We start from the raw sequence: 25,323 nt of genomic DNA, 5'->3' as shown, positions 1-25,323 counted from the left end.
GTGAGTGGGTGGGTGAGATTCTGAATGGGGCTGTGAGTGGGTGCACGAAGGTCTGTGAGTGTCTGAGTGGGCCTGTGAGTGGATGCTTAAGAGTCTGAATGGATGTGTAAGTCCGAGAAAGGGATTGAAAAAGGGAAATTGAAGAGAGTGAGAGGGACAGAGATAGAGAGTTTTTAGGCTTTGGTGAATGATATACTTTGAATTAAATATTTCTGGACAAATTGAAAAGAAAAACATATTGTCAGTTAAAAAGAGTGAGATCACCTTTCATTATGATCCTTAAGCTTTTAAAGCTGAAAAGAAATTAAAGTAGGGAAATGACCATGGACACACCTGAACTAGAACTCTCAACTTTCAGTGCAAGGGTCTGAGACCCTAACCATTATGTCACAGGTGACTGTTTAGTGTAGTCATTGCAATGACCATCGCTCTCTGATGGAAGAGAGAGAGAGTGAGTGTCAGGACCGTGGGGGGGAGCCTCAAGGCCCCAGCGGTCCTAGCCGGCTCCCTGCATCCTGCAGGAGCCGGCATTGCTCCCACTAGCAGGGAGCTACTTTAAATACAGATGAAAACTCTGCTTATCCACCAACGAGAGCTGTTTGACAGCTCTCGCTGTCAGAAAGCGGACCTTGTTTGCTTTTACTTGGTGGGGGCTGTCAGCTCCCACAAAGCAAAAGCAAACAGCTATGTCCTGGGGGTGGGTACACCGGGACATAGCAGGAAGCGGCCCTGGGGGGTGGCGGTTCCCAGAGCCAACTATGGCTCTCAACAACCAGTGCCCCATGGAGGGGAGGGTTCCTGAGGCCAGGGGTCTAAAACCGACCCCCTTCATTGTTTTATAGAGGCCCCGGGGGTGCAGCCGCTTTCTGCTGCTTTAAGTAGCAGCTCCGTGCTTGCGGAGCAAACCTTTCATCTCTGTTCCCTGCACACAGAGATGAAAACCCCGCTTTTTGACAGCGGGACCCTGTGGGTACCCCGGGACATAGCAGGAGCCGACCCTGGGGAGTGGCGGTCCCAGGGCCCTCAGTGGCTCCTCGATTGGGGGCCTTCCGCCCCCCCCAATGTAGGAGGAGCCTCAGGGAGGTGGTGGGCTGCAGGGGGTATTTTTAAGTTATGCCCTGGGGAGGTGGTGGCCTCCCCCGCACACAATTTCATCAATGAGTAGCCCCTGTACACACCTTACTATGCACAGAGATCAACCGAGAAAGGGGTCTGACAGCAGAGGCCACTCCATGTACACACCCACCCGTTATCTGAGACAGAGGTCTGACAGGACGGGCCTGTCTCTCCCCACATACTGCTACGCACACCCACCATCGGAGAGAGAGGTCTGAAAGAAAAGGCCAGTCCATCCACACACCCTACTAGGCACACCTGTCATCTGAAAGAGAGGTCTGACGGGAGAGGTAGTCCATGTACACACCCTACTGCACACAGCCATCATGTGAGACAGAGGTCTGACAGCAGAGGCCAGTCCATGTACGCACGGTAATGCGTCTGAAAGCGAGGACTTCGTGGAGAGGCCAGTTTTTCTTCCCACACCCCAACATGCACATGTAAGAGAGAGGTCTGGAAGGAGGGGGTAAACTCAGCACACAGCTTACTACGCACACCCTTCATCTGAGAGAGGCCTGTAACAGTTTGTGTGATTATTGGTATCTTCAGAATAAATTGCTGAAATATTGAATATTTATCTGTTTAATGCTCACACAAAGTTTAAAACATTTTGCAAAGTATAAACCATACCCTGTTATGTTACAGAAAAAACCTTCTGTTTACAAAATAATATCTAAGTACTACATGTATTACATAAGCATTTTATCATAATCAGACATATATAATAGTTAATTTACTTTAAAACAAAACGAGAAATTCACTGAAAAAGAGGTTTTAGAAACATTATATAGTTAGATGTAACCAAGTTTTGATTTTTTTAAAAACCTTAGAAATTCAATGAAAAAACAAAGCCAAAAGTAATGTTATAGTTAGTTGTAACAAAGATATCTGTTTTCAATTTAAAAAAAACCTTAGAAATTCACTGAAAAAAAAAGAAAAGTTGAAGTTCCATTATAGTTAGGTGAATTTTCAGTGACAATGTCAACTTTTTGAAGTAAAAAAACACGGAAATTCACTAGTTATAGTTTGCAGCATAACTATAACTTTGGCCCTGTCATGCACTGCTTATGAACTCACGTGACATCACTCATGACATGTTCTATGGCATCATTTATGACATCACCGACATCTCAAATTACAGCGCTGATGACCTCAGCTTTAGCCCAGGAGGCACTGACAAGACTGCCGACTAGATGGCGTCCACCCCAGCCTGATGCTTCTTCAAGGGCCACTGAGAGGCCATGCTATGGTGAGCCGGAGAGGCCAGGTGCACCAGTGCGCCTTCGGTGACGGCACTGGTGCCATGTGGGCCTATGCCAGCTGCTGTACGTGCACCGTGGCACCTCTGCAGACCCTGAACTGGGCAGATCTTCCCTCGTTTATGTAATGCTGCCTGGAAGCTTTAGAGGATCCTGGGGCCGGTGCCAGGCCCTGTCACACACCATCGCCCTCCAGACGGGCATTGAAGTGGCTCTCCAACCCCCCCGGACTGCAGCAGCCCAAGGGGTACTAAGCCATGACAATATTGCCCGTTTCTAAAGCGCACACAGCAAACAGACCCGTTTCTTGGCGCTTGAATAAGTCGTGTTCATACTCATCTCAGTGCAACTCATTTTATCGACCATAAAAGGGCAAAAAACTGGTGTTGAAACCTCTGACCTAGAAGACGAAAGTGTGTTTTTTTCAGGTTCTTTTTTTGTAGCGCGGACCCTGCCCAAGGGCATCGGAGCGCTTTCCATGAGCCCCAGTTATGTTACTCAAGGTCATGTGAGCTTGCGACCAGCTCTCTGGTGTGTTCAGCTCGTCAGCCGCCCCACAGAGGGGTGTGATGTGCCGAGCACCGCAGTAGCTCAGAGGAAAGAGCTACTTCATACAAGTACACATATATGGTCATCACCCGCCCCCTCACATGGAAACACCAGCCTCCCCAACACACACACAGGCTGACAATTAGGGTTACCATGGGGACGGCATTCCTCCGAGGTGTCCTCGGGGCGCTAAGAATGTGCCTCTGTCCTCCCTTCGGCAGGAGTTATTACCTGTCAGTGCTCTGCCCAGTTTCCACCACTGGCTGGGGAGGGGGGGGCAGTGACAGCCCCCACTCTCCCCCTCAGACCTCTAGGAGGTCCTAGAGACGGGGCCTCCTCACCGGACAGCAGATCACACAGTGAGTCACTGCTGCTTCCCGCACTGGGATTCATGACGAGCAGCTGCTGACACAAAACAAGCATTGGCAATGCCAAGAGGTCTGGCTTCTCTACACCGAAAACACGCTCCCTACCTGGAGTAATATGTACAACAACCACTACTTCACAGTCGATTTAGGGGGTGCAGTTTCCTTACAGGGAAGTCGTTCACCACTGCAGCTACTGCGCATGCGCCTCGTCTGTGAGTGTGATAAGTCATACACTGCAACCGCATTTCCTTAACTGTATCTTCGTGTTAGTGAAGCTTGCGCTGCTGCTGCGCATCTATGGGGTCTGTGAGGAGGCGTGCACTGTATCTTCGTGTTAGTGAAGCTTGCACTGCTGCTGCGCATCTATGGGGTCTGTGAGGAGGCGTGCACTGTATCTTTGTGTTAGTGAAGCTTGCGCTGCTGCTGCGCATCTATGGGGTCTGTGAGGAGGCGTACACTGTATCTTCGTGTTAGTGAAGCTTGCGCTGCTGCTGCGCATCTATGGGGTCTGTGAGGAGGCGTACACTGTATCTTCGTGTTAGTGAAGCTTGCGCTGCTGCTGCGCATCTATGGGGTCTGTGAGGAGGCGTACACTGTATCTTCGTGTTAGTGAAGCTTGCACTGCTGCTGCGCATCTATGGGGTCTGTGAGGAGGCGTATTCTGTATCTTCGTGTTAGTGAACTTTGCGCTGCTGCTGCGCATTTATGGGGTCTGTGAGGAGGCATACACTGTATCTTCGTGTTGGTGAAGCTTGCCCCGCTGCTGCTGCGCATCTATGGGGTCTGTGAGGAAGCGTACACTGCATTTTCGTGTTGGTGAAGCTTGCACTGCTGCTGCACATTGCTGCGCATCTATGGGTTCTGTGAGAAGGCGTACACTGTATCTTCGTGTTAGTGAAGCTTGTGCTGCTGCTGCGCATCTATGGGGTCTGTGAGGAGGCGTAGACTGTATCTTCGTGTTAGTGAAGCTTGCGCTGCTGCTGCACATCTATGGGGTCTGTGAGGAAGCGTACACTGCATTTTCGTGTCGGTGAAGCTTGCACTGCTGCTGCACACTGCTGCTGCGCATCTATGGGTTCTGTGAGAAGGCGTACACTGTATATTCTTGTTAGTGAAGCTTGCGCTGCTGCTGCGCATCTATGGGGTCTGTGAGGAGGCGTACACTGTATCTTCGTGTTAGTGAAGCTTGCGCTGCTGCTGCGCATCTATGGGGTCTGTGAGGAGGCGTACACTGTATCTTCGTGTTAGTGAAGCTTGCACTGCTGCTGCGCATCTATGGGGCCTATGAGGAGGCGTACACCGTATCTTCGTGTTAGTGAAGCTTTCACTACTGCTGCGCATCTAAGGGGTCTGTGAGGAGGCGTACACTGCATTTTCGTGTTGGTGATGCTTTCACTGCTGCTGCGCATCTATGGGGTCTGTGAGGAGGCGTACACTGCATTTTCATGTTGGTGAAGCTTGCACTGCTGCTGTACACTGCTGCTGCACATCTATGGGGTCTGTGAGAAGGCATACACTGCATCTTCATGTTGGTGAAGTTTGCAACGCTGCTGCACATCTACCTGTCCTGTGACCGTGAGGAGGCTTACACTGCATCCACATGTCCTGTAACTGATCTTCGTGTTAGTGAAGCTTGCACCGCTGCTGCACATGCGCCTCTTCTGTGAGTGTGAGGAGGCGTACACTACATCCACATGTCCTGTAACTTTTCTCCCTGTTAGTGAAGTTTGCACCACGGCTGCACATGCGCCTCTTCTGTGAGAGTGAGGAGGCTTACACTCCATCCACATGTCCTGTAACTGTTCTTCATGTTAGTGAAGATTGCTCCGCTGCTGCACATGCGCCTCTACTGCAAGTGTGAGGAGGCTTACACTGCATCCACATGTCCTGTAACTGTTCTTCGTGTTAGTGAAGCTTGTACCACTGCTACAAATGCTAATTGTTTTGGTGAACAATCCCTTTTAACTGTACAGAAGGGAGAAGGAGGTGTGCCCCTAGAAGAGGGTTGGTGCGAGAGAAGCCCGGAGTCCACTGTGAGTGAGTTTAGAGGGATTCTAGGGGAGTGGGGCCGTGGCAGCTTGTGCTCCAGAGTAGCAGTGAGGCTAAGACACCTAGTACCACTTGGTACTACTGTATCACCGTGAAAGACTCCTCAAACACTAGTGCCTGACTCAAGACTGACACTAGTAATACCTTGCAGTACTACACCTTTGTGAAGTACTCCAGCACCTGACCATTACTGAAGAAGGGCATCTAGTAACAGCTTTCAGTACTGCACCACTGAGAAAGAGTCCTCATGCACTAGTGCCTGACTCAAGACTGACACCTAGTAACACCCTGCGGTACTACACCTTTGTGAGCACCTGCGCATTACTGAAGAAGGACATCTAGTAACAGCTTTCAGTACTGCACCACTGAGAAAGACTCCTCAAGCACTAGTGCCTGACTCAAGACTGACACCCAGTAATACCTTGCAGTACTACACCTTTGTGAAGTACTCAAACACCTGCACATTACTGAAGAAGGACATCTAGTAACAGCTTTCAGTACTGCACCACCGTGAAAGACTCCTCAAGCACTAGTGCCTGAATCAAGACGGACACCTAGTAACACCTTGCGGTACTACACCTTTGTGAAGTACTCCAGCACCTGCGCATTACTGAAGAAGGACATCTAGTAACAGCTTTCAGTACTGCACCACCGTGAAAGACTCCTCAAGCACTAGTGCCTGACTCAAGACTGACACCTAGTAACACCCTGAAGTACTACATCTTTGTGAGCACCTGCGCATTACTGAAGGACATCTGGTAACAGCTTTCAGTACTGCCCCCACTGTGAAAGACTCCTCAGGCGCTAGTGCCTGACTCAAGACTGACACCTAGTAACAGCTTGAGGTAGTACACCTTTGTGAAGTACTCAAACACCTGACTATTACTGAAGAAGGACATCTAGTAACAGCTCTCAGTACTGCACCACCGAGAAAGACTCCTCAAACACAAGTGCCTGAATCAAGACTGACACCTAGTAACAGCTTGCAGTACTACACCTTTGTGAAGTACTCAAGCACCTGACCAATACTGAAGGACCTCTAGAACAGCTTTCAGTACTGCACCACTGTGAAAGACTGCTCAAGCACTAGTGCCTGACTCAAGACTGACACCTAGTAATACCTTGCAGTACTACACCTTTGTGAAGTACTCAAGCACCTGACCATTACTGAAGAAGGACATCTAGTAACAGCTTTCAGTACTGCACCACCATGAAGGACTCCTCAAGCACTATTGCCTGACTCAAGACTGACACCTAGTAATACCTTGCAGTACTACACCTTTGTGAAGTACTCAAGCACCTGACCATTACTGAAGAAGGACATCTAGTAACAGCTTTCAGTACTGCACCACCGTGAAAGACTGCTCAAGCACTAGCGCCCGACTCAAGACTGACACCCAGTAACACCTTGCAGTACTACACCTTTGTGAGCACCTGCGCATTACTGAAGGACATCTAGTAACAGCTTTCAGTACTGCCCCCATTGTGAAAGATTGCTCAAGCACTAGTGCCTGACCGGAGACTGACATGTAGTAACAGCTTGCAATACTACAGCTTTGTGAAGTACTCAAGTACCTGACCATTACTGAAGAAGGACATCTAGTAACAGCTTTCAGTACTGCACCACTGTGAAAGACTCCTCAGGCGCTATGCCTGACTCAAGACTGACACCTAGTAACAGCTTGCAGTACTACACCTTTGTGAAAGAGTTGCCAAGAACTCATCGCTGAGTAAAGAGGGATAATTAGTGACAGATGGCAACTGCATCACCGTGAAAGAATCTTCAAGGACTTTTTCTTGAGTTAAGAAGGACATCTAGCAAGGACAAGCAGTGGCAAAGCCAATATGCACACGTCTGACTTGTAAAAGAACACTGCAAAACAGTTTGCCAATGCTTGTTAGCTGAGCTGCCTCGAGCACAGGCAGTGCCTCTACTCAGACCCCATTGGCCTCAGCATTGAGTGCAGTGAAGCATGATTCTTCCGGTCGCTGCTTTCATTCATCTTTAAAAAGGGAATGTAATCGCCATGTGAACCAAGGCCAAATGCAGCCTCAGCGCTTTCTGTGAATAATAGACCGCAGGGGTGTGGAATTTATTAAAATATCTACTTGTCCAGGGGACAGGTTGCTTCTCAAATCTACTTGTCCTGTAAAAAGATCTACTTGTCCCTTTGGTGCCATGTAGTGTGGCGACAAATTATGGCAGCAATTAATAGCCTCTCTGATTATGCCAGGGCTACTACCATAGTAGGGCTTGAATACTTGGAGTTTCAATCGCTGCTGTAGCAATTTCCTTATTTTACCACCTTTTGCAGATCTGCATACTGGGGCTGGAGGAAGCAGTAAGCAATAGTTTCAGGGCAGGAATGCCTTTGAGTCTGCAAACCTACTAACCTGCATGTTTTAAAGATTTTTACCAGCTTCTCTCTAATATTTTCCCATAATAAGAAAGGTTGGGCATTTACTCCTGACAATGGCAGAATTAGAACTTCTTCCAGGGTTGGGAAGAAAGTGGCTGGAGGGAAAATGAACTTGCAAATGCTCAATAGATTTTCACATGAGCAAATCTACACATCGTATTTACCCATGCTAAAATACAGTTCACAAATATTTTATAGGGGTACGACATATACCATGGGTGCACTTTTGTGACTTTCTTTAAGAATTTGGGGCCACATGTAGGTAGGTTCAGATTTGTGACCTGCAAATTGCGAGTCGCAAATCCGAATGTAGGATGGTGTCCTTGACACCATCTGTGATTCGCAAGGGCTTCGCAAATGTCCACCTCATGAATAATCATGAGGTGGGTCGCAATTTGCGACCCCCTCGCGAATGGCGGCCTCTCAGGGATCGTGGCCTGCTGGAGACAGACCACCATGTCTGTGACTGCTTTTCAATAAAGCAGTTTTTTTTGTTTGTTTTTGTAATGCAGCCCGTTTTCCTTAAAGGAAAACGAGATGCATAACAAAAACGAAAATTGAAACGTTTTCGTTTCATTTTTTCAGAGCAGGCAGTGGTCCGCAGGACCACTGCCAGCTCTGAAAAAATGTTTACAGTGACATTCACAATGGGGAAGGGGTCCCATGGGGATCCCTTCCCTTTTGCGAAAGTGTTAGCACCCATTTGAAATGGGTGCAAACTGCGATTGGTTTGCGCCCGCGTTCGCGGTCACAAAACAATCCTACATTGCACTGCGAGTTGCAATTAGGAAGGGAACACCCCTTACTAATTGCGAGTCGCAAACCCGTTTTGTGATTCGGTAACCAGGTTACTGAATCGCAAAACTGGGTTTATGTATCGCAATGTGCTTTTTGCATGTCGCAAACAGCGAAAGTCGCTGTTTGCGACATGCAAAAAGCTACCTACATGTGGGTCTTGGTCCCTAATTAGGTCTGGTGTTAACAAAGACATTTTGTTTTTATTAAACTTCTATTTCTCTCTCTTTCGGCTGGCTTTACTGTGAGCGATCGCATTCTGCTCTTCCACAAGGAGCATATTGCCACACAAAGTAGTTTTGTTCAGTGTCAGGAACTACAGTGGCAATCACTGACGTAACGAAACTGGAGGGTGCCCCTTTGCAAAGAACATGGAGGAGCCCCCTCTCCAGACTCACTCAGGCCAGGTGCTGTGCTGGAGGGGCCCCCTGGAGGGCGGCTGCGGGGCCTTTGTTATGCCGCTGGTGGCAACGTGCTTTAAGAGTTCAAAAACTTTTTGGGGGGGTTTTGCCAATGTTTGTTACAATGTTGAGGGCCTGGTAGCTCCCACAACAATAAAGTGTTACAAAAGCCATGTCAAAACAAGACACGCATTGATGAAACTAAAAGACTTATAGAAATAGGTCAGATCAGTTGGCTTTGTCAGTGTTTGTTTATTTTCATGCTTCCCATAATCGTGTTGAAAATGGTTACACTGATTTTCCATTAAAAATATTTTTGGGAAATACTAGCATGCATCAACACATTTTACTAAATGACACTTCATTTGCATATAATCAGAGAGCATTCTGGGAGCATTATACTTAGCCTCTTAGCCTAAACTTTTCAAACATGTGTGTACACGTTTTTTTTTTTTTGTACTGGAACCAACGTCAGTAGTGAAGTGTGACCTTAAAACATTTATTTACAGCACTCACCCTAATAATGAAGGCTTTCAAATAATGAACCATATATACAAGTTTGAACAGCATTATCTTTTGGAAACACATTACCTCAACTGCAGAGAATTCCACTCTCTGTAAACAGGCAGCCAAAGGGTTTGTGCTGCAGGGGGTTGGGCCTACTTGTCCAAGGACAAAGTAAACATAAAAACTTGTTGCCCTTGACCCCAAACAGCTGCAGGAAGGGATTTTGCTGCCATTAGAAGCCTGGGGCACACCACTGTCTTCAATGGAGCTCCCCACATTCCAATGTTCTAATAGTGATTCATTACACCAGGGTGTTAATAAAAGTTCACCAGTACTGAAGTGGCCTGACTTGTGGTGCAAGAAGATCTCACAAGAGGTTCGCGCGGCTGGGGCAGAAAGAGTCGCCAGTCTGGTCAGGCGCAAGCTGTGCTCCCTGTCCATCATCTTATTTTCTTCATCAAGCACACTGCATTTACCCTGCCTTTTCCGAGGGGATCAGTATGTGTGCGTCTGTTGTTGCTGGACAGCACTTAGAGATGCCCATCTTTGGCTTACTACGTCAAGTTTAAAAGGTATATAAGTGCATATTTTCAAGACTACCTTTGTGTATTTCAGCTGAGGCCTGGAAATGCCCTGTTGGATCCTGAGGTGGACGATTCCGGTGAAGGGTGTCTTGCATTTACACAGGGTTCTGGTTGAAGCATCAAGTTGGACACCCACCTCCTCCCTGACATCCTGTAAACACATAACTACCCCCCAGTTAAGGACCAACTCCTCCAAACATCTTACAACATCTGGCACAGATGGAGTGCCTCTTTGGTCAGGAGCTATGTTATATTAATAAAAAAATATGTTTTTACTAGTATTTTACACCGCGCTTGTGCTGTTTCTAAGAACTGTAAATAACAGATGCTGCCGTTACCCAATATCGTAGGTATTTCATTTACTCAGAAGGATGAAAGACTGAGTAGGCCTGGCCAGGAGTCAAACATGTGACCTGCAGGTCACTGCATGTGTCAGCAGCGAGCAGTTATGCCGCTGCACTTCTTCCCAGCTACATCTTTACAGTTCACACTACATACTTGGTGCGTTGTAGGCACCTCCTGCTGCTCCGTCTTGAACCAGTCGATGGGTGAAAACGAGGCGAAGAGGCAAGCTGAGTAGAGGCCCATCTTCTCTGCCCATCACTGCGATGAAGGGACTGGTGACCAGTTGGAGTAACTCACCACCACAAAGCTGGAGGCCTCTTTCTTCAAACCCAGGCTGCAGTCTGAAGCTTGATGCAACAACCAATGCTGCTTGCTCAGTCATATTGCACACTTACTGCACGACGCATGTAGTGTACGATTAAAGTCTGGACCATAGGATTCTTTTTTTGCTAGTGATTCCTATTTGATTCCTGTGAGTGATTTAGATGAAGGCTTGAAAACTCATTCTGAACAATAGGGAACCTGTATGAATGTATACATTCACTAAAAAAAACAAAGGTTACAGGGACGATATAGTTAGGATCACATTTTAAATGTACAAAACCATAGAAATGCACCAGTTATAGTTATCGTTACCTCAAGTAACTATAACTCGTGCTCCACTGTAATTGATTTTGGCCCCCGAGACCCCATTCCCCGCGGCCTGCTCTTCTATAATGTATTTTTTTTGCAGGGGACACAGCCCCCCTCTCCTGGCCAATTTCGGCCCCAGGGCTCCCCATCCTTCGGGGCTTGGCAATATATGTATTTTTTGGAGGAAGGGGACCACGTGACCCCCTTACCCGGCCGATCTTGCCCTCGGGGATCCCATCCCCTGGGGTCCGGCCTAAACACTTTATTTTTTGAGGAGAGGGGTCCCGGGCATGTTACCTGGGTGCCCACCAAGGCACCCCATCACCACAGCTGGGGACTGCTGTGAGCCTAACTATAACGTCCCTCAAACGTTTGTTTTTTTAATTGAATTTTAGTTTTTTTTAATTTTATTTCTAGGTCCTAAGTAAATCTTCCCTATAACCTTTGTTTTTTTCAGTGAATATATATAGTTTAAATGGCTGGAGAGCAACAGAGCACTGCACACTAACACTTGCAAGAGGGTTGAGATACTACTGAATACATCAAGTGGGTTCTGTACACATTTTTTAAATGATATGACATTTTACATATTTACCCTTGTAGTTCACAAGATTTAGGCAAAAGGAAATTCGGTAATTTGCCGAAAACGTTATATTATGTTATCTGGAATTTGTACAGCACACTAGTGCCATTGGTGTGGCCTCGTGGCACTGTAAATACAGAGAAAGATTGCAGGCCAACCTTTATGCTTCGTTGGAGAGATGTGTGGTGGTCATATGACCAATGTGGGACGAGTTGGTGGTCGTATGACCAATGTGGGGCGAGTTGATGATTGTATGACCAATGTAGGAAGAGTTGGTGGTCGTATGACGAATGTGGGAAGAGTTGGTGGTCGTATGACCAGTGTGGGTCGAGTTGGTGGTCGTATGACGAATGTGGGAAGAGTTGGTGGTCGTATGACGAATGTGGGAAGAGTTGGTGGTCGTATGACCAGTGTGGGACAAGTTGGTGGTCGTATGACCAATGTAGGAAGAGTTGGTGGTCGTTTGACGAATGTGGGAAGAGTTAGTGGTCGTATGACCAGTGTGGGACGAGTTGGTGGTCGTATGACCAATGTAGGAAGAGTTGGTGGTCGTATGACGAATGTGGGAAGAGTTGGTGGTCGTATGACGAATGTGGGAAGAGTTGGTGGTCGTATGACCAGTGTGGGACGAGTTGGTGGTCGTATGACGAATGTAGGAAGAGTTGGTGGTCGTATGACGAATGTGGGAAGAGTTGGTGGTCGTATGACCAGTGTGGGACGAGTTGGTGGTCGTATGACCAATGTAGGAAGAGTTGGTGGTCGTTTGACGAATGTGGGAAGAGTTAGTGGTCGTATGACCAGTGTGGGATGAGTTGGTGGTCGTATGACCAATGTAGGAAGAGTTGGTGGTCGTATGACGAATGTGGGAAGAGTTGGTGGTCGTATGACGAATGTGGGAAGAGTTGGTGGTCGTATGACCAGTGTGGGACGAGTTGGTGGTCGTATGACCAATGTAGGAAGAGTTGGTGGTCGTATGACGAATGTGGGAAGAGTTGGTGGTCGTATGACCAGTGTGGGACGAGTTGGTGGTCGTATGACCAATCTAGGAAGAGTTGGTGGTCGTATGACGAATGTGGGAAGAGTTGGGAGAGTTTCCTGAAGTCCTGGCCGTGGTTGCGCTGTTCAGCTGGGGTAAAATGTTCCTGGAGTTATGCAATGAGGATATGGCATGTGCTTTACGCAGCACTTACGTGATGTACATTATGGAAGGGTAATTTCAGGGAGGGTGTCTTATTCCCTTCTTGTTGGGATAATGGTTAATTTCAAGTGAGTAAGTGCTTGCCACATTACATAGGCCTACTGGGCCTAGGCCAAAGGAAGTGTCAGTATAGAAATCACAGAAACCCAGAACACTGAGAGACTCCGTAGAGGGTCTCTGGGGTCTACCCAGAAACAGACAGACTAATCCATAGGTACCACACCACGCCTCCATAAATGCTTCATGGATTCTAACCAGAAGCGCACAAGAACCAATGCAAAGACCACCTCAAGTTACCTCAAGGGGCAAAAGCGTTCATCCCTGGTGCGGGGTTCAAACAAGTGGTCCAATCCCTGGTGTCATCCAGTCTTGGCTCCGAGAAGCCCCTTCTCTCGGGAAGCTGCAAGACTCGCCGAGGCCTGCTCAAGGCACCTCTACAGTCTGCGGCAAGACTGGTGGCAGGTCATCTGGGCACATACCCCCTAGTCTGATCAGACTGACCTGGCTCCCACCCTAAGCAACGAGAATCCACAAGGTTGCATCACACAAAGTCCTTCACTGGGGGACCCCTAATTACCTGGTACAGAAACTGACCGCTGCTGGGAGTCAAGGACATCTCAAGTCCACCTTGCAATTCCTCCACTCGGGAAAACAAACTCTCCAAGAGGTTTACAGCGGGGGCCTCCCTGATTCTAGAACTGTCTCCCACCCAACGTGAGGGCAATCAAAAAAGAACCACACGTCTCCTACTCCAGCGCCTGTGGCCGAACGAATCAACCTCTGCCGCCTTAATACATATTAATGACTGAATTGCGTTTACCTTGTCCTGGCCGCGTCAGAATATCTGCAGTTTTTCCCTCCTACTGTGTTCTGTTTGTTATGATATATAAAGGTGTAACATGCGGGCATCTCTAATGTGTCGGGGTCTGTCACTGGCGCAGTCTAGTTGGCGCTATACACAAATACTTCATAAAGCGCCTCGTGTGGTGGTAATCCTCACACAGCGCCTCCAGGCACTACAGTACGGGGTCTACTGGGCCCAGCCGGGATGGTGGAGGTGCAGCCCACGTGGCTGGATGAACTGCATGTGAGGGAATATTAGGAGGGGAGAGGCCTGTGGTAAACCAGGGGATGAAGAGGAGATATAGGGGGGGGGGGGGGTAGCTCTGGCCTAAGAAACTTTCCAGGTGCTCACAAGTCTAAAGTGTAAGTGAACACCGGAAGTGGCCCTTTCGGCTTCCGCCTGGGGAGAGTGGTGTGTGGGCGGCTGGAAGGAAGGGTCAGGAAGGGTCCCAGTGCGCGGGGACAGCCGGGGACGGCCCCCGACAGGCCCTGGTTGGGCTCAAGGTCCCCAAGCCATGGCCTTCCTCTGCTAGCGGAGGGTGAAGGCGAAAAGCAAGTAGTGGCCGCCTGTAAGGAAACAGGATGGTGCATAGAAAACACAATTCAATATGCAAAGACAACTGATCACAGAGAAAAGAAATTACAAAGAACCTTGTGCAGAATCTGACAAAACAGGAGGCTTTGCAGCTGCAAAGCCCAGGCAAGCATTGCACAATGTTCATTCAGCCGAGTTAATCTCTGCACTGACTCCTCCTCCTTTCATAAGTTCCAAGAGATTTAAAAAAATAAAAATAAACCTGCTTACGGCAGGAATATAGGTGGGTGTTTGTCACCCGTGTGTCTGTTTCTCAGGTGGGCCCTGCTGGGTTCTTTAAAGTGTCATAGAACAATGTGTTGGTGTGATTTACTAGGACAATGTGGCATTAAAATACAACAGCAACCGCTAGGAAATCCCCAGGCGACCCCCCCCCAAACACAGATATATTATATTATATTATATTATATATTTCCTAAAAAATGTTGGCTTTACCATAAGATGCTTTTGCGCGCCACCTAAACTGCAATATCTCAAATGCTGCCTTCATCTCAAAACTCAGTTGTATTTCAGTCTCACACTGATCCAACACTAACGTTGTTAACAACAACGGTGCAAGGATGTTTAACCTTCCATGCAAAATTGAATTTTGCGATGGAGTTCCCCCCCAGCTCCTAGTTAAAATATACTTTTATGTATTTTCTTGTAAACTGGTGGCATCCTAAGGCAGGGCAGTTACCTTGCCTTATGAAAGCGCCAGCACTGCTTGTCATAAGCGTTTTTACAGCCTCACTTTTTCACACGTTCACCCCGACCGACACGACTGTGCGCACAAGTAGTCGTGCTTTGTACAACTCCCGCCCACTTCAAAGCTCCGGCGAACCCAGCCCCCCAAAGGCACATTTTGGGCTTCACAGAGTCAGTAAAAGCTGGCCGTGCGCGCTGAACGCGCGAGCTTTTAACCAGAGCCCCCGGGGACCCCCCGAGGAAATGGAAACGAAAATACCAGGGAACGGAGACGCTTGATTCGTGAGGTTTGTGGGACCCCCGGGGGGAGCCGGCTGGCTACGAGACACGGACTAAAAACCGGAGGGACCAAAGCTGGGGCCATCACTGGGGGGGTGTTCCCTCCTTTCTCCAAAGAATGATGCGCTCCCCCCATGAATGAACGCTCTTTAAGGGAAGCTGAGAGGTCCGACAGAGAGGCAACTGCTTTAAGTGCCATGTCCATATAAATATATACATCGAACCACGCCATAACACAAACACACACATATAGGAAATAGCAAAAAGAGACCCACCCTGTGCCCGCAGTGCTGCCTTGTGACTGGACCTAGATTAAGGCCTCTGGAATTAAGCGATTGCGCGTCGGTGGCGCTTTCCGCATGATATATTTCCCACATAATCCATCATCTGCCGCATAATCTGTTGATATTAACAAAATAATGTTTCTACTTCAAATGGTTCAAAAGTTACTAAAAACACAGCAACGTCTGTTGCCGCGCAGATGAAGGCCATTCATTTCCAAAACTGGACTGGTCCTCTTTCCGTAGCTTATTGCTGTATTTGGGTTTTATAATGGTACCAATGAGGTATATCAGGGCTCAGACTGTTAAGTATAAAAATAATGAAATAATACTATGGGCAATGTGCTGCATTATGCCACACAGTTTGCCTTTTATCGCCGCATAATTTACTCAACCATGCAAAACAATATGGCCTTCCACACCCTCATAATTCCAGTGCCTTTGCCTATAATCTAACCCCCCCCCCCCCCCAACACACACACACATAAGGCACTGGCATTACGTTAGTTTACAACATGCCAGGCTGTAAGAGGTGCCAGTATCCTTGGGCGACCTGGGAGCACGTCCCAACTACCGGGTATCTTGAAGCATCCCTGGGCTTGAAGTGTGGGTGAGGAGCCCGCAGGACTGAGTCCCGGCGACAGACAGACGCGGGTGAGCGTCAGCGGAGCTCTTGTTAACACTCACACGTCCTGGAGGGGCAGTACACGGACTGAGGGGCCCTGCTCGCTTTACTTACCCCGTGAGTGAGGGTTGTGGGCACGTGTGAGCACGAATGTCCTCAGACCCCCCCGAGAGTCAGAGAAGTCTGGGGGCGCAGCTTGGTCAGTGAGGTTTGGGGTGGGGGTGGGCTTCACATTTCCCAACATTACCTGAGAAGCAGGACATGAGAGGGGCTTAAAGAACTGCATGGATTGTTCCAGGTACCTAAAACAAGTACTTTGTAAAATAACCAACATTTTTAAGGATCTCGACAAGAGGGAGGTGAGGGGGTGTGGGGTGTGTTTTCAGTTGTGTGCGCGTGTAAACCTTTTAAGTGAAATCCGCCAGCCACCTCACCATAGCTGAAGGAAAGCACCTGCTCCCCGCTATATATCACATTATGCATTTATCAGGGGCGTGTTAACACCCCAAACACCTCCCTGAATGTACGACCCTGAAAAGGCGCTAGCTTCTGCCTGGGGGCCTCCCTCTGAGGCGCTTTGTACTCATGCACATATGATAATTCACTGATCATGCCCGGCCAGCCGAGGAGGTCCGGGGGTCCGATCTGCTCCCCCCCACTAGGTCCCTCCTCCCCCCCCCCATCCCGAGAGAGCACCCTCAGAAAAGGGTAAAACGTTGTTGGTCAGAAGTCTTAAACAGAGGTCTGCTGCAATTTAAGGAGACTCGGAGCGTGCCAATATTAGGAGGTTTAGCCAGTGCTTACTTTGTGAATAAAAAGGTGCTGGTGCCCAAAGCCCTCCTCTTAAACACGTGGCTGCTGCAATTAAATGCGCGAACACGGAATACTGAGGCAGCGTCATCCCGATGCCATCTCGGGCCTCTTCAATCCATATAAAGCCACTCCCTGCCCCTTCAGCTCACTCTTGCAGCTTTCTACTCTCTCCCATTGTGACGCTTTTTCGTTTTTCTCTTCCTCCGTCTTTCCCAAATGTGTCCTTTGTTCGCAGTAAATACTTCAGGCAGAAGACTAAGCGCCGGCCTGCCGGTGCTCAGCACCGGCAACAACAAGCACAAATTAAGCACTGGGTTTAGCTGACAAGTGACCCTCCTCCCAGGGGTCTTCGAACTGCTCCTAGAAGCCTGCGGCTGAGACGCTAGAGTCTACCACGCATACACAATAGTGGCATCTCTATAGCACGGTGTCCTGCTGTGCACGTGCGTGGCACTGATGCTCCTTGTGTCTCAGCAGGTCTAGGTACATGTTTCTGTGCTGGGTCACCTCGCTGTGTGTGGGCTCCCCGCTGAGCTGACACAGGCCCGGGAACCAGCACACAATCTGAACTACACAACACTTACTCTGAGGCTGGAAGTGTGTGTCACACAGCACCAGACACAATTCATGGATATCAACATAATTTGCACACAAAAGGCCACATTTGTACATCGGCGGTCACCTGCTAACACATTGTTTCACTCTGGAGGTAGCTGAGCACAGCAGGTGTGCAGAGTGACTGCTATATAGGGCTTTGCAGACGCCCACCCCACTCTAGCTATATATGCCCAACACCTATGGATCCACATGTGCACTAGGCTGTGCCAAATTTCAATTACACTGGAGTAATCAGAGTAATTTCCGTAATTCTGCGTTACTCTTTGACACAGAATTACCGATCATAACACAACTATGCCTGCTTGTGTAATTAAGAGTAATTTGGAGCAAAAAATCCTACCGCGGGGGCACATATCAAGCACGAGCTGCTACCCGCACACTGCCGCGAGCTACTTTTTGGCACAAAGAAACAAGCGCCAAATGACAGTAGAAAGTTTGGGGGAAACCGTACCAGAAGTGCACATTTAGGAAGTGACTGCTCGCGCTGCTGTTCGTGTTCTGTTGCATTTAGCACTATTTCTTGGTCCACAATGCACACTCACTTCCATTATAGATGCTGGGGCATCTCTGCACTAAGAACATAAAGCTAAATGCAGAATTACTCTCCTAGTGTAATTCTGCTGTATCCTGTGAAACGTTTTGGTAATTCTGCGTAATTTCACTACACGAAATAACAAGAGGTTATCCCACCCCTGATATACATAAATGTGGCTCTTATAGGTCTTCGTTCCCAGCAGGCTCTGCAGAAAGCATCTCCAGACAGAACAAGCAGGCACGACCAGTGCACACGCACATGCACGCACAGTCCTTACCTTGTAGTAGGCTCCCAGTTGAACAGGCATGCACACGCACGTGCACACACACTTATCTTGCACTAGGCTCCTTGTTGCACAAACAGCGCACAAGCATATGCACGCACAGTCCTTACCTTGTAGTAGGCACAGGCATGCACACACACATGCACGCACACCCCTTACCTTGTAGTAGGCTCCCTGTTGAACAGGCATGCACACGCACGTGCACACACACTTATCTTGCACTAGGCCCCTTGTTGCACAAACAGCGCACACGCAGATGCACGTACACTCCTTACCTTGTAGTAGGCACAGGCATGCACAAGCACATGCACACACACACACAAACTCCTTACCTTGTAATAGGCTCCCAGTTGAACAGGCATGCACACGCACGTGCACACACACTTATCTTGCACTAGGCTCCTTGTTGCACAAACAGCGCACAAGCATGCACAGTCCTTACCTTGTAGTAGGCTCTCTGCAGGAAGTTGTAGGGGATTCTACGGTAGAACTCGTGCTGGACCTCCTCGCTGACCCGGTGCCTGGACACCGGCCCCAGGGTGGCCTCCTCGCAGTGACGCACACAGGCGGCTCGGCCCAGCACACTCCTGAAGAAGGCGAGGTCCCAGAGCTGCTGGTGCTCCTCGGAGAAGGGGTGCTCCCGCCTGCACCCCCTCCTGCACCGTAGGCGGGTAGCCCTGAGCTCGGCATGGCTGCTGAGCGCCTGCTCCATAGACTGCACCACCTGCCGGAAGTCCCCGCTGTAGTAGGCGTCGACCCCCTGCTCGTACAGGAGGTCGTACGGCTGCAGCAGCTCAGAGCGCAGGGCCTGGGCGAGTAGGAGCAGCAGGAGGGCGAGCAGCCCTCCGCAGCAGGTGTCGGGCTCCCCGGGCAAAGCCATGCCAACACGAAGCACCTCTGGGGTGAATGTCAGTGACTGCTGCCTGCTCACAAGTGCCAACACCCGGTGCCTGACTTCTGCCTGCTCACCAGTGTACAAGACCCAGTGCCTGACTGCTGCCTGCTCACAAGTGCACAACACCCTGTGCCTGACTGCTGCCTGCTCACCAGTGTACAAGACCCAGTGCCTGACTGCTGCCTGCTCACAAGTGCACAACACCCTGTGCCTGACTGCTGCCTGCTCACCAGTGTACAAGACCCAGTGCCTGACTGCTGCCTGTTCACCAGTGTACAAGACCCAGTGCCTGACTGCTGCCTGTTCCCAAGTGCACAACACCCAGTGCCTGACTGCTGCCTGCTCACAAGTGCACAACACTCAGTGCCTGCTCACCAGTGCACAACACTCAGTGCCTGCTCACCAGTGCAGGACACCCTGTGCTTGTCCGCTCAGCACTGAGCCCACGTATCAGATCAGCTCCTGTCTGCTCACTTGTGGGTCCAAATCTCAACTCATTGGTTGTCAGGGCGGGTCCTGTCTGCTGAGGACTCGGTTCAGATCCCACCTGATTGGTTGTCAGAGCACCTCCTGTCTGCTGAGGACCCGGTACAGGTACCACCAGGTTGGTTATCAGTGCAGCTCCTGCCAGGTCAGTTATGGGCCCAGCTTCTGTATGGCCAGTTATGGGTCCAGATCCCACTTGACTGGTTATCAGTGCAGCTCCTTTCTGGTCAGTTATGGGTCCAGATCCCGCCTGATTGGCTATCAGTGAATGTCGCGACTGGTCAGTCATGGATCAGATCCCTCCCGATTGTTTATCAGTGCGAATCCTATCGGATCAAATCTGCGACTGATCCCACCTGATTGGTTACCAGTAATAGCTCCTGTCTGGTCAGTTATGGGTGACGGCCCAGCTTTGTTAGTTATGCCTGCTGCCTGGTCACTGATTCCTGCTGAGTGATGCCTGCTGAGTGATTTCTGATGGCTGGTGAGTGGTGCTCGCTGAATGGCCAGATTGTGCAGTCCACGTGATGCCTGCTCAGTAAACCTAGTTGAGGGTCCTTCGGCTGCCGGCTCAGCGTGCACAATCTACTGGATGGTCAGTCCGCAGAGCCTGGTGAGTGGTGCCTGCAGCCTGCTCAGTGATTCCTGGTTAGTGGTGCCTGCTGCTTGCTCAGTGGTGCCTGTTCAGTGATTCCTGCTGCCTGCTCAGTGACTCCTGTTGCCTGCTCAGTGACTCCTGCTGCCTGCTCAGTGATTCCTGCTGCCTGCTCAGTGACTCCTGCTGCCTGCTCAGTGATTCCTGCTGCCTGCTCCGTGATGCCTGCTGCCTGCCCCCGCGTCCCTGCAGCTCTCCTCGGCGGTGCCTGCTCCATGTGCAGCTCGAGCCTCTGTTTGAGAAACTTCTGTGACTACACATTGGTCAGCTCAGGGGTGGGGGGGAGGAGGGGAGAGGGAGGGGCGGCGGCAGGCACGGGGCACGTCTAGAAGAGCATGACAGGACGGCCCCTCCCAGGCATGTGCTGAGAGGCAGTAACACTTACAGGCACAAGGCATGTCTAGCGGGGCATGACAGGAGGCACCCATGCACACAGAGGCAGTGCCACACACTGGCACGGGGCATGTCTAGCGGGCAAGACAGGACGACCCTCCCAGGCATGTACTGAGAGACAGTGCCACACACAGGCACAGGGCATGTCCAGCGGGGCATGACAGGACGGCCCCTCCCAGGCATGTGCCGAGAGGCAGTAACACTCAAAGGCACAGGGCATGTCTACCGGGGCATGACAGGAGGCAGCCATGCACACAGAGGCTTTGCCACACAGGCACAGGGCATGTCTACAGGAGCATAACATGACAGGACGTCCCCTCCGAGGCCTGTGCTTAGTGGCAGTAACACTTACAGGCACAAGGCATGTCTAGCGGGGCATGACAGGAGGCCCCCATGCACACAGAGGCAGTGCCACACACTGGCACAGGGCAGGTCTAGCGGGCATGATAGACAGACCCTCCATGGCATGAACTGAGAGACAGTGCCACACGCAAGCACAGGGCATGTCCAGCGGGGCGTGACAGGACGTTCCCTCCCAGGCATGTACCGAGAGGCAGTAACACCTAAAGGCACAGGATATGTCTAGCGGGCATGACAGGAGGCAGCCATGCACACAGAGGCAGTGCCACACACAGGGCATGCCTAGAGGAGCATGATATGATAGGACGACCCCTCCCAGGCATGTGCCGAGAGGCAGTAACACTCAAAGGCACAGGGCATGTCTAGCGGGGCATGACAGGAGGCAGCCATGCACACAGAGGCTTTGCCACACAGGCACAGGGCATGTCTACAGGAGCATAACATGACAGGACGTCCCCTCTGAGGCCTGTGCTTAGTGGCAGTAACACTTACAGGCACAAGGCATGTCTAGCGGGGCATGACAGGAAGCACCCATGCACACAGAGGCAGTGCCACACACTGGCACAGGGCATGTCTAGCGGGCATGATAGACAGACCCTCCATGGCATGTACTGAGAGGCAGTGCCACACACAGGCACATGTCTAGAGGAGCATGACAACAGGACAGCCCCTCCCAGGCATGTACTGAGACGCGGTAACACCTATAGGCAGAGGGCAAGTTCAAGGGGCATGACAGGACGGCTCCTCCCAGTCATAGACTGAGGGGTAGTAACACCTACAGGCACAGGGCATATCTAATGAGGCATGGCAGGATTGCCCCTTCCACAGGGATCAGTCATGCACACAGAGGCAGTGTCACACACAGGCAGAGGGCGAGTTTTGAGGAGGATGACAAGAGAACCCTCCCAGTTATGTATCCAGAGGCGGTGACATCCAAAACGCCTCCGCCAGATTGATCTTGCACATTTCCCGCTGCATACATATCTCCAATCTTCTAAGAGACCTCCACCGGCTTGCCATCAAGAAAATAATTAACTTCAAGCTCCTCGTCCACGCGTACAAGACCCTCCACAACCTAGGACCCGCCAACCTCAACCACCACATCACTTTCCACTCCCCCACCAGGCATTTCCGCTCAACAAGCACTAGCCACCGTACTCTGCATACGGAAGGCCTTGGCTGGTGGAAGTTACTTCGCCTATATCGTGGCAAAGAGCTGGAACACCGTGCCCCTGCACCTCAGGCAGTCACCATCGCTACTTCAATTCAGGAAGGAGCTTAAAACCTGACTCTTCAACTGAATCGCAGAGGACTCCGTGTCTTGAAACCATTACGGGTGAGTAGTTGCACTTTATAAACCCTGATTTGATAGATGCAGGCACAGGGCATATCTAACACAGACTTACAGGGTGGCCCAACACAGTTATGCATAGCGAGGCACAAACAGGCTAAAGGCATGCCTATCACACTTACAGGACGGCCTCACCCATCCAGACACGCAGAGGCAGCAGCACCTACAGTAGTAAAGAAACATGTGTAAAAGGACATAACCGGATGGCCCCTACCAAAGGGAACAGCCATACAAACAGAGACAGTGGTACATACAGGCACAAGACATGTTTAGAGAGGCATGACAGGATGGCCCTCCCACAATTTTCAATCATGCACAGAGACGCAGTAGCACATACAGGCACATGGCATGTCTTGCACAGAACCAATGACCCTCTCTGTTCCTGGCCTGATGATCTAGGACCACCTCCAAAATATATAAGGAGATAAAAATTTTAGGATTTCCCACGGACACCAAGATGTCAATGAATGCCCAAGTGGAAAAAGCATCCACTCAAGCTTACTCACAATTAAAACACTGCTATGCATCTTCCCACACCTAGGATTCCCACACAAGGTTCAAGCTGCCATTTCCCTTGCCCTATCAAAACTGGACTACAAGAATGGTCTGTATCATGGCTGAACTTTGTCTACTTATATAGACTGCAAAGAATTTGGATCGCTACCGCTAGACTCCTCCTACATGTAAAGTCACAAGCACACATCTCTAGGGTCACCAGGCGTCCCTGCCTTTAAGGCACCACATTGGCTACCAGTTGCCAAAAGATCCTCCTTCAAGCTGTTTGTATCACATACAAAGCAATACCTGGGAAAGGGCCACTCATTACCAGGAAAAAACATCAACAAATACATACAGCAAAGTAACCTACACTTGAGAATCGCTCCACACCTTATAATTCCTACATGCAAGGAAAAAAACATGGGTGGAACGTCTTTCGCTGTTCAGAAAGCTAAACTATGGAATGCCCAAATTTAGAAGTTTAGTTGAGAGCTGGTTCTCTCCCACATGACTACACTCACAACTCAAAACTATACCCCAACAGTGTACTACGACATGACAAACTATACTTCTCACAGTATGGACAAGAGCTGTCGTTCTACAAGTACACATGATTGTAATTTGAACTATGCCTCCAGTTACAAGTAGATACATTTATATAAGGGAAAACTATATAATACACCACAAGGTTCATGTACATCAGACCATGACAAAATTACCGCTTCTTTGTACAAATAGGTGCACATTTAGTGGATTATCCTGCTACTAATAACTACAATAAGTGATGTGTATATATATATATATATATATATATATATATATATATATATTAATTACAGTTTTTTGAGACCATAAACAAAATGTACCACAGATACATGTGTACAGCAGGGCATGTAAACTCCCTCGTCAGTGTACAGCTTGGGATTTATTTAGAGGGGTTTAATAAAGTAAACAAAATATTACCAAGCATCTTGTGGGTATATATGACCAAGGCTCGCCTGAGTTGAAACACCTTGGTGTTAGCTGAGTGATTAAATAAAATTGCCTTTATATTGGAGGATTGTTGTACAGCGTTGACATTCTTCTGTGAGCAAATCTAGAGTGTGTGTGGCTGGTGTTGCAGGGTGCTCCTTACTGGAGATGCCCTCCACCTAAACTTGGGGACTACCCAGAGTTCTCTCTTCTGATATATATATATATATATATATATATATATTCACTAAAAACACCAAAGGTTACAGAGGCATTATAGTTAGGTTCTGAATTTACTCGCACAAAACCTTAGAAATTCGGCTGTTATAGTTAGAGTTCTTTCAAGTAAATGTAACACACACCCTAAGGTAACTATAACTTGCGCCCTTGCCATGCACAGTTTTCTGATCAACAATTTGGTTGCAAATGTTGCAGTGATAATATCAAAGATGCCAAAGAAGGTGTCATCAGTGATATGATATAAAATGTGGAGTAATTAACTGCTGAGTTATAGTTGCCTTAGGGTACACGTTATACTTATTTGAAATAACTATAACTGTTGAATTTCTAAGGTTTTGTGAGAGTAAATTCAGAACGTAACTATAACATCTCTGTAATCTTCGTGTTTTTTCCAGTGAATTTCTAGTTTCTTTTAGCATGCACAGACGTGAATATAACCATGGCGGCCAACCCTCCTTCATGCGCCCAAACCCTTCAGAACTACCCAGAGATCTCTCTTCTGATATAAATATATATTCACTGAAAAATCCAAAGGTTATAGGGAGGATATAGTTAGGCTCTGAATTTACTTGTATAACACCTTAGAAAGTCAGCAGTTATAGTTGGAGTAATTTCAAGTAACTATAACTCACGCCCTAAGGGAACCATGACTTGCACTGCTAATTACCACAGATATTACCGCACCCATGACAACTTCGATAGTATTATTAAAAATATAAATGACGCATAAGCAGTTAAATTAATGAAGAAAAAACTGTGCATGCTGGGGAAGAGAGTTATAGTTACCTCGGGGTGCAAGGTTATCGTTACTTGAAATAACTCTAACTATAACTGCTGAATTCCCAAGGTTTTGTACGAGTAAATTCAAAACCTAACTATAATGTCCCTGTAACCTTTGTTTTTTTAAGTGAATTTATATCTATATATACACATCAGTGCAGCATTACAGGGCGACAAACCAAAGGCATAGCCCTGTAGAGAGAGGCAGTAGAACATGCAGAACCAGGGCATGTCTAGCACAGCAGTGCAGGGTGATAAACCAACACAAAGGCACCGTAGTACACAGAGAGGCTGTAATGCATGCTGGCACAAGTCATGTCTTGCAGA

The 25,323-nt window shown here is 48.9% G+C and overlaps 1 protein-coding gene across 1 annotated transcript in view; it reads right to left on the bottom strand.

The window, feature by feature from the left end:
- The window catches only part of P3H2 (prolyl 3-hydroxylase 2), a 325,207-nt gene extending 304,548 nt beyond the window's left edge, over positions 1–20,659 (bottom strand). The window contains exon 1 of the mRNA XM_069212790.1: positions 18,809–20,659. Within this exon, the coding sequence (XP_069068891.1) occupies positions 18,809–19,246 (438 nt within the window). The 5' untranslated portion in view covers positions 19,247–20,659. The remainder of the gene's footprint in view (positions 1–18,808) is intronic.
- Positions 20,660–25,323: the final 4,664 nt, after the last annotated feature.

This window comes from Pleurodeles waltl, chromosome 11 (genome assembly GCF_031143425.1).
Source record: "Pleurodeles waltl isolate 20211129_DDA chromosome 11, aPleWal1.hap1.20221129, whole genome shotgun sequence".
NCBI lineage: Eukaryota > Metazoa > Chordata > Amphibia > Caudata > Salamandridae > Pleurodeles > Pleurodeles waltl.
This window is presented reverse-complemented; position numbering and strand designations above follow the sequence as displayed.